This window comes from Mustelus asterias, chromosome 8, assembly GCF_964213995.1.
Source record: "Mustelus asterias chromosome 8, sMusAst1.hap1.1, whole genome shotgun sequence".
In the NCBI taxonomy this organism is placed as follows: domain Eukaryota; kingdom Metazoa; phylum Chordata; class Chondrichthyes; order Carcharhiniformes; family Triakidae; genus Mustelus; species Mustelus asterias.
The window spans coordinates 24,314,587-24,330,090 of NC_135808.1; the positions used below are offsets into that span (position 1 = coordinate 24,314,587).

The window sequence follows — 15,504 nt, forward strand, 5'->3', positions numbered from 1 at the left end:
TGACATGCATTGCCTGGACATGTAGTTGAGGCAGGTTGAATCGATGCATTCAAAAAGTTGTTAGGTGATTATTTAAATAGAAACAACGTGCAGGGGTATCGGGTAAAGGCAGGGGAATGGCATTCAGTTAAGATGGTCACTTGGAGAGCCGGTGCAGACACAATGGGCTGAATGGCCTCCTTCTGCGCTGTGACAATTCTGTGATTCAGTGTGTCCAGAGTCACATGCAGTCCAAACCACGGAAGGACGGAAGATTTCCATCCCTAGGTGGTCATTATTGAACGAGATGTATTTTTCCAACAACCATTGATAATTCCGAGGTCATTATTGCCGAGTCTAGCTTTTACTTCCAGGTTGATTTCAATTCCAACAGCAGCCATGATGGGATCTGAACCCAGGGCATGAGCCTGGGCTTCTAGATTACTGGTGTGAGTACATAAGCATTGCTACATCATCTCTCTCATTAAAATTTTATTTCTGATTACTCCTCTGTGAGGTTTTCGTACATTACTGGTGATAAATAACTAGTATGTCAGTTTCATATCCTCTTGTATAATCAGCACATTTCTATTAATCCACTCACTCCATCAGCTAAGCACATTGAATCAACGAACTGGCTTCATAGTGGGATAGATACAATAATATTTCACAAACACCCTTTGTTTATTACAGACATTGCAAATTCAACGGATATAATGTAGCTATCCTTCCAGTGTTACATGTCATATATGTCTACTTGAACCATAATCCAACACAATGGACATATTAACTTCATACAGTTTGGATGTAAAATATGAAAGTCGCCCTCATGAACATCTGTAATGCGTTCATGAGGTTGTAGCTGCGACTATCTTGTTGCACCAATGTTCTTGTACTGACACAGGAGGAGTTGCTTGAAGGTTTTCTTGAAGGTAGGATTACACAGTGCATAGCAGGCTGGGTTCACGGTACTGTTGAAATAAAAGATCCAATATCCAATAATCCAGACTGTGTTGGGGACACAGGTTGCACAGAAGGTGTCAATGAGAACCATGACATTGTATGGGGCCCAGGTGATGAAACAAGCCAGGAGAATAGCCAGGACGGTCCTCGTCACCTTCTTCTCTCGGGATACAACTTCCTTCTTCGTAGCAGAGATATTGGCCATTGTAATGATCATATTGTCTTGTTTGGTCTCTCTATCATGCCCTCTCTTACTGCTGATACATGGCACCATTCTTGCTGTGGTACCACAGTGGTCATTGTTATGAGATTTGCTAACTATCCTAAGGCAGGAGAGTTTGGTGTTACCCATCCGGAAACAGCTTTGTGTAGTAGAGATCTCTTGTATTGTCCCTTCCTGCTTCTGGTTTGATGGGACCACACTGGGGGAAGTTATCTCATTGTGAAGCTCCTTCTCTTCTTGGCCACAATTCGCAGTTATTATTTCTCCAGTTCTATTGTCACTTTGCATTTTGGCGTGTGGCAAACCATCAGGAGCATTTGATGGGCTGCTACTATTCCGTTCCATTACCTTTCCTTTCTCTCGACTGTGAGAAACGGTTCCCTCGCTCGATTCAGACACCTTTTTATCTTCCATTATTCGACTCTTGCTGGCTCGAGATATTTGCACGTATAAAATCATCATGATGAACACAGGGAGATAGAAGGCAACTATAGCAGTGCCAAAAGTCACAGCTGGATTTGAAAAGAATTGCACATAACACTCACCTTCACTAACTGTCCGCTCCCCTACAATGAACTGCCAGAAGAGAATGAGAGGCGCCCACAGGATAAAGGACAGCACCCAAACAGTTACGATCATCATCCCTGCCACCTTCGTTGTCCTCCACACGGGGTAGCTGAGGGGTTTTGTCACGCAGAAGTAGCGGTCAAAACTGATAACCAGGAGGCTCATGGAAGAGGTATTACAGACAACATAATCGAGAGCGAGCCACAAATCACATATCACTGGACCAAACGGCCAGTAGCCAATTAGAGTGTAGATGTTGTACAGATTCATCGAGAACACGCCAATAATCAAATCAGCACAGGCCAAGCTGAAAAGAAAGTAATTGTTAATAGTTTGTAAATGTCTGTTTACTTTGATCGAAACGATGACCAAAATGTTTCCAATAATTGTCACCAAACTTAAAGCAGCTGTCACAGTTAAAATGAGGACAACTTCGAACGTTTTGTAAGGACTCCCTCTTTCGCTGAGAAACAGGTCTGCTGGGTTGTTGAGAGATTCATCTGTCCGTGTAGAGTTTGCCATCATTCCCCTCTGATGTGCAGTGAGCACTGAAGAAGCAGAAATGTAGAAACTAAAAGAGGAAATGATTAGGAAATAGATTTCAGATGTTTTGAAATTAAAAACCAACGGGCGTCTCATTGAATTCCTAACAGCAAGATAAAAACAACTACTGTTCTTAGAAACCAGTATCTTTTGGGGGAGGGACTCTGTTTTAATGAGGAGGTATTTCACGGGTCATTTACTTAATTATGAAAGAATAGTGAATTACTTGTTCCAAACTGAATGAAGATGTTGATGAGCGTCATTGCAAACATTGCAACACGTCTGGGTGAATCTCCTTTGCGCTCTGCAAATATTCGGCTGAAAACTTTCATCCCTTACGTTCATGTCTCAAGATCACAAACTCATGTAAACCCAAAATGTCCAGATCTACTCGTGAAGTGGTGTAAGAAGGAAAAGCTTTAGTGTTGCATACCACATAATCTCTCACTCTTTGCTTCCGCTCTGCTCTGGAACTTCAACATTTCGACGCTCGGCTGTTTTTCTTTGCAGCCCCAAGGCACTGCTGGCTTAACTGGGTGCTGATTTAAAATTGCACCTCTTCCAGCCTCGAGATGATGCTACCAGATTTTTCTCGGACACCCACCTCAAAGAGGTCCTACTTAGCCACTCCCCAACACAGCACTCAACATCTCTCCTTAAGTATGCTCTTCCCCCCATAAGATCCATGTTCTGCAGCCCTTCTTTGAATGATATATTCCCAGAATATAAAATCTTTCATGTTATCTCTACTGCTCCATCTGCAGGTCAAATAAAACATAATAACATTGCCTTGCTTGATTGTGAAACCTTTGCAAGCTGCAAGCATTTTTTCTTCTTCCCTTTGAAATTTACATCTAAAAATCCAAACCCTTGTTTATCTCCAAATGCAAATTTTTACCCATGGCTTATTTACTTTCGAAAATCAACGTGCCATGCTTACTTAATATGCATTGCTTTGATGTCTCAAACTTTATTCACCATGACTACTCAGCATAACTAAATTATGTCCACACATTTATACACAATCCTGTTTCTCAAAATAACACAATGAACCCCAAAATTATTAAATACAATACCATCTCTCGTCACACTTACAAAGGGGCATGATCAGTTGGTTTGCAGAAATGAACTCAATCTTGAACTCAAGGAAGCCTGGTTAAACTGGCTGCTTTTAAAACAAATACATTTGGGATGGGAAAAGGATTCCGCAACGGAAGGGAATCCTTTTGAAATAATGTTGTTGAGAGTAACCAAGGGTTGAATAAAAGGAACCAATTCATCCTTCCTCAGCCATGAGAATTTTGGTGATATCACTTCCAGAATTTAACTATATTGTGGCTCATGCCAAGATAGTTCTCACAGACAGAGTGTACCGAATTTGGGAACATCACCCTGGAATGCGTCATAACATAGCATGTCCCAGCATAAAAGCTCTACTCAAGTCTCCTCTGATATTTCCTCATCTTATTTTTCCCTCTATTCACTTCATATCTTGTCCAGCTTCCGATCTGGACAATTTGTTTTAAGTACTCCCTGTAGTAGCGAGTCCCACATTCTCACCCCCCTTTGGGTAAAGAAGTATCTTCTGAATACCCCATTGGCTTTCTTGGTGTCTACCTTATTTTTTGGGCTGCTGCATCTGATCCTCCTCACAAAAGAAATCTACAATATGAAAACATGTCAGAATTTTAAATGCGTCTATTAGGTTGGACTTCAGCCTCACAATTCTTTTCTGCTTTGTATCGCAAAACATTTCTAGTCTCATCTTTGCAAATCTTCCCCACATCCACTCCAAAGCCTCTAGCTTATTGTTCTATATGAATTGAGGAGGAACTTCTTCTCCCAGAGGGTGGTGAATCTCTGGAATTCTCTGCCCACTGAGGTGGTGGAGGCTACCTCGCTGAATATGTTTAAAGCGCGGATGGATGGATTCCTGATCGGTAAGGGAATTAAGGGTTATGGGGATCAGGCGGGTAAGTGGTACTGATCCACGTCAGATCAGCCATGATCTTATTGAATGGCGGGGCAGGCTCGAGGGGCTAGATGGCCTACTCCTGCTCCTATTTCTTATGTTCTTATGTTCTTATATCTTCAACAGGACTATACGCAGCATTCTATGTATTTTTGCATACTTACAAGTTAGCGTGCACTCCTCACATTTCAAGTCAACTCTCCTGGAAATAAATACGAATGCTTGGTTTGCTTTTGTCCCCCTCAATGCTAATATGCAATGCAACTTTCAGCAACTGATGCCTTTGATATTCTTTGTTCCTCTACCCCCACTGAGACTTGCATTCTAAAGTAATAAGTGCTCTCCTTATTCTCCCTGCCAGAAAGGTACTCGCTGACATTTCTACTGTTGAGCTTCAGTTGCCAATTATTTTCCCATTCTGCAAGTTTATTTCTTTTCTCCTGTATTTTGTCACAACTCTAAATATTGACTATTTCTACCCCTCAATGTGGTGTTCTACAGGGGGGCTGGGATGAGATGGTGGTGCTGTTGGTGTTAAGGGCCAGGGACATGAGTGGTAGAAGAGTTTGTTGAACATAAAATGAGGTGGAATTCAGTATAGATCATGTAAATTCCTTCGTTCTCCTCGTCACTTAATGAATTTAATTATTTGAGTAAAGGGATATTTGACTTTGTTCTTCACTTGCTCTCTGAAATTCATCTGAGTCATGGCATAAATACAAATGTTTGTGCTGCAACTCAGGAGCTGCAGCATAAAACCTATTTCCCATACAATATCAAACATCAGTGCAGGTTTATGATCTGGAAACCATTCCAACCCATGTGGAATACACCACATATGTGGACCATAATAGGATGAAATTCCCAGAGACAACAAATAGTACCATGACAAATTTCCTTTAACTCTCCATCTCTGAAACTCTGGGACTCTCCCCATGGTAGGAAGCCTGGAGTATCCTGCAAGTTCTTCTGGTCAACAAAATATGTCCAACAGTGAAAGCATAGAGCAGCAGAATCAGAAGCAGAGTCAGAAGCTACAGAAGGATATAGATAGGCTGGAAATTTGGGCAAAGAAATGGCAGATGGAGTTCAATCCTGATGAATGCGAAGTGATGCATTTTGGTAGGAACAATGTAGGGAGGAGCTATACGATAAATGGCAGAACCATAAAGAGTGTAGATACACAGAGGGACCTGGGTGTGCAAGTCCACAGATCCTTGAAAGTGACGTCACTGGTGGAGAAGGTGGTGAAGAAGGCATATGGCATGCTTGCCTTTATAGGACGGGGCATAGAGTATAAAAGTTGGGGTCTGATGTTGCAGATGTATAGAACGTTGGTTCGGCCGCATTTGGAATATTGCGTCCAGTTCTGGTCGCCACATTACCAGAAGGACGTGGAGGCTTTGGGGAGAGTACAGAGGAGGTTTACCAGGATGTTGCTTGGTATGGAGGGGCTTAGTTATGAGGAGAGATTGGGTAAACTGGGGTTGTTCTCCCTGGAAAGACGGAGGATGAGGGGAGACTTAATAGAGGTGTATAAAATTATGAAAGGCATAGATAGGGTGAACGGTGGGAAGCTTTTCCCCAGGTCAGTGGTGACGTTTACGAGGGGTCATAGATTCAAGGTGAAGGGGGGGAAGGTTAACACAGATATCAGAAGGACATATTTTACACAGAGGGTGGTGGGAGCCTGGAATGCGCTGCCAGGCAAGGTGGTGGAGGCGGACACACTGGGAACGTTTAAGACTTATCTAGATAGCCATATGAACAGAGTGGGAATGGAGGGATACAAAAGAATGGTCTAGTTTGGACCAGGGAGTTGCACGGGCTTGGAGGGCCGAAGGGCCTGTTCCTGTGCTGTATTGTTCTTTGTTAAATGGAACCACAGGGGTGAGAATGCAGTTCAAGAGCATAATTGTGAACAAGACTGGTGATTCCAGAACACGTCTTTGTACAGAATAAAGGCAACGGATGTTCCACAGCTGATTCTTATCCGTTAGCATAAAATACCCCACATAGTATCCTTTAAACAGCTCAGCACTGTCACTGTTCGCAGAGTTGTAGCCGCAGTTTTCACAGTAACATATTTAAATTTCAGTCTCTTGCAAAAGATGACCACAAATCTATCAAGGGTGAAAGTGGTGGTGAACCAGACAGAACTGTCTGTGGCTGCATAAAGCAGAAGTTGTGAAGGTTGCACGTCGGGATGGAGTACACAGAAATGAAATGTTTCCTGAAAACAATAGGAACGTGCCTCGGCACCAGGTTGACAATAACAAGCAGTAGATCTGCCACTGCCATGGCCACCAGATAGCTTGTAACACATCTGGAGAGATTGCACTTTCCCCAAGAAAGGATCACAATTGTCACTACGTGAGGAAGAGATATAAACAGGGAAAATATATATCAGACTGGGAGCAGAATTACCAGTTTCACTAATTAATGGTTGACATAAAAAATGTGTGACTGTGTCCAGTGATCTTTTGATTTATTTTATTCTTTCAGTGGATATGGGTGACACTGGCTTGGCCAGCATTTGTTGTCCATTCTAATTTCCCCTGAACTGAGTGGTTTGCTCGGCCATTGCACAGAGCTGTTCGGAGTCAACCACATTGTTGTGGGTCTGGAATCACACACAGGCCAGGCCAGGTGAGGATCATTGAATCACTACAGCACAGGAGGAGGTCATTTAGCCCATCCTGTCTGCACAAGCTTTCCAAAGGAACCAAAGGGGGATAGCAGATTCAGTTACCTAAAGAACATAAAAGAAACAGATGGTTTTCTGCAATCAATGACAATTATCATGCTGACCATTACTGAGACTAATTTACATCAGACTTTTGAATGGGCCTATCTTACGTTGAGCTTTCTCTACACCCCAGCTATGTCTGTAACACCATATTCCACACCCTTTCCTTTCCCCTTTTGTACACTATGAATGGTATGCTTTGTCTGTATAGCACAATAAACAATACTTTTCACTGTATCATTATGTACGTGACAGTGATAAATCAAATACTGGAGATGTTTGTCAATTGACTTTCACGAATTCTGAAAGTGAGATTTGAACCTATTCCCTCAGGCCATTAGCCTGGCCTCTGTGCTTCCAGGCCACTGGCATTATCACTGCACTACCACCACTACAAGTGTTTTACTATTTGGTGGGGTTTTTTTCTAGTCCAAATGACCTATGCTTTCCCTGTGATATGGCATGAATGCACCTCCACATATGATCAGATGAGACATTCCTTAACATTTCACACGAGTGAAAACGGCAAGTTTTCATCAGAGAACCATATCATGCTGATGCGGCTGCACGAGTTAACCAGACAAAAGACAACATCCAAACACTCACTGATCATCTGCCCCATGCTTGTGTCATCATGATCTCGTTCACCTTTGGTTCCAACAAGACTATGTTTTAGTACAATTTTCAGGATGTGGATGCCATAGGAAACACCAGCATTTATTGCCCAATAGTAATTATTGTTAGGGTGTTATGAACAAGGCCTTGTGCATCATCCTTTCCTCAGACTTAACAACACAACACTGGAAGAAGACAGAAAGTTTTGCTCCCTTCGATGCCTGATGCCAAACAACCTGTCTCTTGTTAAGGTGTTCAACACAGGTATTTATGAGGAACACACACATTGTTTGACTTTAAAAATAGACATGCAAAGACCACAAACTGACCCATTGACCAAGGTGGTTATTAACAAGGTTTAAATCCTGTCCTGAACACATCACTGTTTTGCTACGAAGTCTGGGTGTCTGCCAAGAACTCTCAATAATCTCTGACTTTAATGACAACAAGACATCTTTGGCATTCCATGGAAAGACAAAGACATCTATCAGTCCTTTTTGGGGGCTCTAATCAAGTGGCAGAACATTCATTGGCTTGGCATGTGCATAGGGTTGAAAATGGCGGTATCACCAAGGATATGATGTACAATGAGGTATCTGTTGCCACAAGAAGAAAAGTACAGTGGATGATCACATCTGTCCTGGCCAAAGATGAGGTTTGCACTCTCATTATTAATGGCAGGTGGAAGGATGGGGCATGAAGTCAATATTGTGCTGCATTTGTGGCCACCATATCTACTGGAGAGAGTGAGCACCAACCGATGGAAGCAATCATTAAACGGAAATTAATATTTGGTACGAAGCAAACGATGTGTAATCACACTTTCTGAAAGAACACATGAAGGTTTGTGCAGACCTATCGTATCACAATGGAAAGAACTGAGCGATGAAGCAAGTCCTAAAGATGACAAGAAACATTTGCAGTGAATGAGAGAGGAATGTGGTAGAAGGATACCTGTGAGGCTGGCTGAGAGATTCCCTCATCTCTGACAGGCAGCAGCGAATCCAATGCTTCAGGACAATAACAGGAAGAGGGTCCACTGAAAATCATTGGGACTTTTTGTTTTGCAAAGAAATTCACTCAGAATCATAGAATCACAGAATCCCTACAGTGCAGAATGAAGCCATTCGGCCCATCCCATCTGCACTGACAACAATCCCACCCAGGCATTATTCCCATAATGCCACATAATTACCTTGCTACCCCGCCCCCCCCCCTTCCCACCCTCAACACTAGGATCAATTTAGCATGGCCAATCCGCCTAACCTGCACATCTTTGGACCATGGGAGGAAACCAGAGCATCCAGAGGAAACATACGCAGACATGGGGAGACCGTGCAAACTCCACACTGACAGAGGCCCGAGTTGAACCCGGGTCCCTGGCGCTGTGAGGCAGCAGTGCCAACCGCTGTGCCACCGTGCCGCTGGATATTGTTACTCTTGTTACAATATCAACACTTCGAAGCAAAGGGGGAGAAAAGGTAAGGAAAAGGGGGATAAAGTAGGGGGAAAGACTGGAGGGGGGAAGAAAAATCAAGAAATACGAAGAAACATAATGAATGGCTGGATGTGAAGACTTACCAGGAACAACAATGGCAGCAAGTAGAGGGTAGTAAATCTTTTCTAAGTCAATGATGAAACAATACACCATCCACTGGTCCATTTCAGTAGAAACACTGATCCCTGTTAGTGTCGGAGGTGCTGCTCCAGCTGACAATAAGAGACATAGCAAGTTGAGAGCAGCGTCTTATTAACAGAAAAGAGAATCTCTCCAGTGATGCAATCAGTTCCACTGAGACTGCCATTAATTACAATACTGAACAAACAAGTTCAGTTAACCGATTTCAGTCTGACACTTATTATCACAGCAAATATTTTGTGAATGGTCCATATGTATAATGCTTTGAAACATCCAACACTTTCTCAGGTTGAACACAAACCAGAACAATTTTCCAACTTTTTCGGCAGTCACTACAAGACAGTTTTGTCTTGTGAGAGAAAGGTTTGCTCCTTTGTGTTGAATTCTGTGTTGATCATCGCCTGTTGTATTTGATTTGGTTTGATTTGATTTGATTTATTATTGTCACATGTATTAACATACAGTGAAAATGATTGTTTCTTGTGTGCTGTACAGATGAAACATATCGTTCATAGAGAAGGAAATGACAGAGTGCAGAATATAGTGTAACAGTCATAGCTCGGGTGTAGAGAAAGATCAACTTAATGCAAGGTAAATCCATTCAAAAGTCTGCCAGCAGCAGGGAAGAAGCTGTTCTTGAGTCAGTTGGTACGTGACCTCAGACTTTCGTAGCTTTTTCCCAATGGAAGAAGGTGGAAGGGAGAATGTCCAGGGTGCAAGGGGTCCTCAATTATGCTTTGCCGAGGCAGTGGGAAGTATAGACAGAGTCAATGGATGGGAGGCTGGTTTGCGTGATGGATTGGGCTACATTCACGACCTTTTGTAGTTCCTTGCATTCTTGGGCAGAGCAGGAACCATACCAGCTGTGATACAACCAGAAAGAATGCTTTCTATGGTGCATCTGTCCAAGTTGGTGAGAGTCGTAGCTGACATGCCAATTTTCCTTAGTCTTCTGAGAAAGGATGGTTTCATGGTCCCGATCTAGTGTATTTGTTGCAGGTGATCATGCAATATTCGCTGAGCTCTGCATTGACTGAGTCTTCCCATTGGTCAGATTAACTTTCTATTTTGCTTGACCTCTTCCTTTACCCTCCAGACAGATAGCCTTCAGAGGTCACGACCATTGGTGATTGATGCATTTGTCACTGTTGCTGTTTTGGCATTTTCTGTATCATCCCCTGGCTAGTTATACAGAGAGGATGTCTTTGCGTAACATGGTCAAAATTCATCCAATAAACATGGCTATGCCAACACGTGTCATTGATTTAGGGTATGCTGATGGAATTTGCACACTCCGGGACCTCGGAGTTGGCAACCTTGCCTTGCCAAGAGATGCTGAGGATATGCCTGAGAGAGTTACGGTCGAAATGGTCCAGCATTTTGTCCTGCTCAGCACATGTTGTCCAAGCATCATCATTGTATAGGAGGGCACTGAAGACACAGGGTTGGTAGACTTGCAGTTTGGTGTTCAACATGGAGGAGTCCTGATTCATCAGCTGGCGGGGTGGCAGAGGGTATGTGGTAATCACCTGGAGTTACCTTGTCCATGTTTTACCTGATGCCTTGTGATTTCTTGGGGTCCAAGGTAACTCACTCCATCACTGTGTACCATTGTGCCACCACCTCTGCTGGGTCGGTCATGTCGGTGGGACAGGGCATACCCAGAAATGGTGATGGTGATGCCTGGGACATAATCGTTAACGTATAATTCTCTGAGTATGAATGTGTCAAGCTGTTGCCTACTAATGAGACAGTTTTCCCAATTTTGGAACTGGCCCCGAGATGTTAGTAAGGGGAACTCTGTAGGGTCAATAGGTTTGGGTTTGACGTTGTCATTTCCTTTGTTTCATTCCATTTTCTTGACTTTAGCTTACCTTTTTAGAGGGCATTTCTGTAGGTGTGGAGTCCCATGAAGACCAAACCAAGAAGGGATTGCAGATTTTCTTCCCTAAAGGACATTAATGAACCAGATTTTTTTTTGCGATGATTGATTCATAGTCATCATTCGACTTTTAACTCCAGTTTATTTTTGATGAATACAAATTTCACCATCTGTCAAACTGCAATTGGAATTTGGATCCCCAGAGCATTACCTCGGGTCTCTGGTTTACTAATGCAGTGACAATGCCACTATGTCTCCACCTTGCCTTGTGGAGCTTCAATATATGAAGCTATCAACATCTTCCAGCTTCACATTGTTCATGCCAATAGATAGTGATGCAGCTACTACCTGGACTATGCAATTTGTCTTCGTGATGCTGATGGTCAAATGATCCCTTCACAGGTGTGACGTAACCTACTCTTTTGCCTCTGAAGTGGTTCCTCGTGTGGAATGCTGGTTCAGTTGCGTTATTAGCGTAGAACAACTCTCTGAGGATCTGCTGCAATTTAGAATTGTACCTCAGTGGACAAGGCTGACCAGCTCTCCATCTGCTCTGCTGTGTAAGTATCCAACCTTCATTGATGAGCTGAAGTTCTGTCATCTCATGCCATCGCTCAGCATCCCAGCCATTGCTCCACAGAATCACAGAATTGGCAAGGTGCAGAAGGAGGTCATTCAACCTCTTTTGTTTGCACCAGCTGTCCAGGGGATAGGAATTCTGCAGCAATTAACTCACTTTCTGATTTCCCAAACATGTTTACCATCCGCCAGGCAAAAATTAATGCAATATTGTAAATCAGACATCAGCTCAGGCAACTCTCAGAGGGAAGGTATTGCAGGGAGAATCTGTCACTGGAATTCAACTGAGTGTGGGTCACGAACCAAAGTGGGACACCTGACTCCAGTAATCGTGTATTACTGGAAGTATCTGCTGCTGTAGAATTTTACTGAGTGTGGGTCACTAACTGGAGTGAAATACCTGAACCCAGTGACCATGTATTACTAAGAGGATCTGTCGCTGTAGAATTGTACCAAGTTTGGGTCACTAACTGCAGTGAAATGCGTTGGTTCTATTTTGGAGTCCCTGTTTTAGGTGACTGATCTCTCAATCCATGGAACTTTCCCAGCACTTTATGATTGTAAGGCTGGAACAGGAGGGGTGATCTGACTCCTCTCTTCACCCCACTCCTGTGTGGGTTATACCAGTGTTTGAATTTAAAATTGAGCTGATATTCCCAATTTAATAATATTGTGTAGCTCACGGTAAAAATAACACCAGCCAGTTTCCTTACTTTAACAAGTAAATGAATTAGTTTTATCACCAAAACTCACTCGGATGAAAATGCAGAAAGGATGAGCAAAATATTTAAAATGTACAAATATTGAAGGTGAACTTGGGGCTGGGTACTTCCTGTTTTGTTTAGTATGGCCGGACATGTTTGTGCTTGAACTTTCAACAGAGCTGAAAGCCCTGAGGTTATTATGGTAAAGTTGCAGAGGGTGCAGACATGCTGCAGTAATGAGGACATCATCCAGTTTTATCACTACTTTGGAACACTCTGCAATAAACATTCCACCATCTACTGGAAATTTGCACAGCCGATGAGGAGCCAAAGTGTAAATGTGCGTACTGGCATCACCCTTTGTGAGTGTTGATAGTAATCGTTCTCGCAGGATCTTCACCCAACTCCAGCTTCTGGTAACTGTGACTGAGATCTAACATGATGCACTTAAAGTCCCCTGCCGATTTTGCATCCTGGTCTTCAATTCTCAAAATATGGTATCTATCTGTCTGAGCTCCTCAATTTACAGTTAATTTATAATCCCCACGGATCATTAGAGTGTGATCTAGCTTCAAAATAGGATCTATGGGTGCAGCCGATTCGGAGAATTCTACAGGCTTGATGAAAACTCAAGTTTTTCAATCTTCTTAACTCCATTTCTAGCTTATGATGGAGTGCATAAGGCACTGGGCGGGCTTGAAAGAATTTAAGAATTGCCTTGGGGTTCAAATAAATTTTGGCTTCAGCCCCTTTCATTTGCCCCAGTGCTTTCTGGAAAAACTCAGATTATCTGCATAATAACTCTTCAAAGCCTCCATCCTGAATATTTAATACGTCCAGCCAGTCTAATTTTATTTGTTTCAACCACTCTTGACCCAGGAGACCAGGGTGGCAATCTTACCTCCTCACCGTGCTGGCCGATGCGCGAGGTGAACCAGTAAGATCGGAGAGAGCTGAGAAATCATGTTTGAGCTCTCCCAATCTTAGCAACACCAGATATCTGGCCTGATCACCCTCAAAGGTGCAAGGCTGAATATTTTATTTAAATTCATGTAAAAGAAATTTTAAATAGAATCAGTGAGCCTGGGACACTATCTTGCTGGCTCGCTTGCCTCTTTGGTCTCGCTGGGGAAGGTTCCGTCCGGCGAGGATCACATATGGTCCCCCATTAATGGGGCGGGGGTCTCACAATCGGCTGTGGGGCCCCATGGTGGGCAGATGGCAGGTTCAGGCCACGGAGGCCGACTATAGCAGCAGAGGCACTGACAGAGCACAGAAACCTGCACGCGCACTATGGCGCCCTCAATTGTTGCTATCAATTGGTTTCCAGGCGATTTAGGCCCTGCCCACTCCCCCTACTGGCAAATTTCAAGTTTGTCAAGATTTGTTTGCCAGAGTGTGATAAAATTTGACTTTTATGCCCCCCAAATAATGGTGCGAATTTCTCCCATTTTCAAGCTTATTTGGCACTTCAAATGTTTTTGGTAAGATTGGTCCCAAGGTCTGTGACTCTCAATCATTAGAACAAAGAACAAAGAACAATACAGCACGGGAACAGGCCCTTCGGCCCTCCAAGCCCCTGCCGCTCGCTGGTCCAAACTAGACCATTCTTTTGTATCCCTCCATTCCCCCTCCATTCATATGGCTATCGAGATAAGTCTTAAACGTTCACAGTGTGGCCGCCTCCACCACCTTGCTTGGCAGCGCATTCCAGGCCCCCACCACCCTCTGTGTAAAATATGTCCTTCTGATATCTGTGTTAAACCTCCCCCCTTCACCTTGAACCTATGACCCCTCGTGAACGTCACCACCGACCTGGGGAAAAGCTTCCCACTGTTCACCCGATCTATGCCTTTCATAATTTTATACACCTCTATTAAGTCTCCCCTCGTCCTCCGTCTTTCCAGGGAGAACAACCCCAGTTTACCCAATCTCTCCTCATAACTAAGCCCCTCCATACCAGGCAACATCCTGGTAAACTTCCTCTGCACTCTCTCCAAAGCCTCCATGTCTTTCTGGTAGTGTGGCGACCAGAACTGGGCGCAGTATTCCAAATGCGGCCGAACCAACGTTCTATACATCTGCAACATCAGACCCCAACTTTTATACTCTATGCCCCGTCCTATAAAGGCAAGCATGCCATATGCCTTCTTCACCACATTCTCCACCTGTGACGTCACCTTCAAGGATCTGTGGACTTGCACACCCAGGTCCCTCTGCGTATCTACACCCTTTATGGTTCTGCCATTTATCGTATAGCTCCTCCCTACATTATTTCTACCAAAATGCATCACTTCGCATTCATCAGGATTGAACTCCATCTGCCATTTCTTTGCCCAAATTTCCAGCCTACCTATATCCTTCTGTAGCCTCTGACAATGCTCCTCACTATCTGCAAGTCCTGCCAATTTTGTGTCGTCCGCAAACTTGCTGATCACCTTCTTCCAGATCGTTTATATAAATCACAAACAGCAGAGGTCCCAATACAGAGCCCTGCGGAACACCACGAGTCACAGGCCTTCAGCCGGAAAAAGACCCTTCCACTACCACCCTCTGTCTTCTGTGACCAAGCCAGTTCTCCACCCATCTAGCCACCTCCCCCTTTTTCCCATGAGATCCAACCTTTTTCACCAGCCTACCATGAGGGACTTTGTCAAACGCTTTACTAAAGTCCATCTAGACGACATCCACGGCCCTTCCCTCGTCAACCATTTTTGTCACTGACTAGAACAGGTAATTGTGCAGTTTGGTTCTTGTAGGATACCATTAGTGTAACTGACCCTACCATCTTCAACATCTTTCCTGTGTACGTCAACAAAATTGGTTCTGAATTATTCAACCTCAAGTGTTGCAGACCTTCTGGAGGCATCTGAATGCTTGTTCCCCTATGACTGTGTCCCCAACTTCTGCACCAACCTCCATTTTAAGAGCTCTGCTATTGACTGTCAAGACTACTTCAATAGATGGCACTGATGGAGTTGGACCGGGTTTCAAGTATAAATTGTGGATCCCTTGTTGGGCTGCTCAGCCAGTTGCTTTAACAGTATTAAAATACCTGTTTTTTATTTTTTTGTGTGTGCTTTCTGTCC

General features: G+C 43.6%; 2 protein-coding genes across 2 annotated transcripts in view; both read right to left on the reverse strand.

Moving 5' to 3' along the window:
* The window catches only part of LOC144496917 (popy class I histocompatibility antigen, alpha chain E-like), an 820,139-nt gene that overhangs the window by 626,958 nt on the left and 177,677 nt on the right, over positions 1-15,504 (reverse strand). The window lies entirely within an intron of this gene.
* LOC144497855 (muscarinic acetylcholine receptor M2-like) lies at positions 848-2,257 on the reverse strand. Its single transcript, XM_078219293.1, has one exon. The coding sequence runs from the start codon at positions 2,255-2,257 to the stop codon at positions 848-850; it is 1,410 nt and encodes a 469-aa protein (XP_078075419.1).

Bases quoted from the DNA above. Each gene is read 5' to 3' on its own strand.
- LOC144497855 (XM_078219293.1), bottom strand. From the start codon at position 2,257: ATGATGGCAAACTCTACACGGACAGATGAATCTCTCAACAACCCAGCA.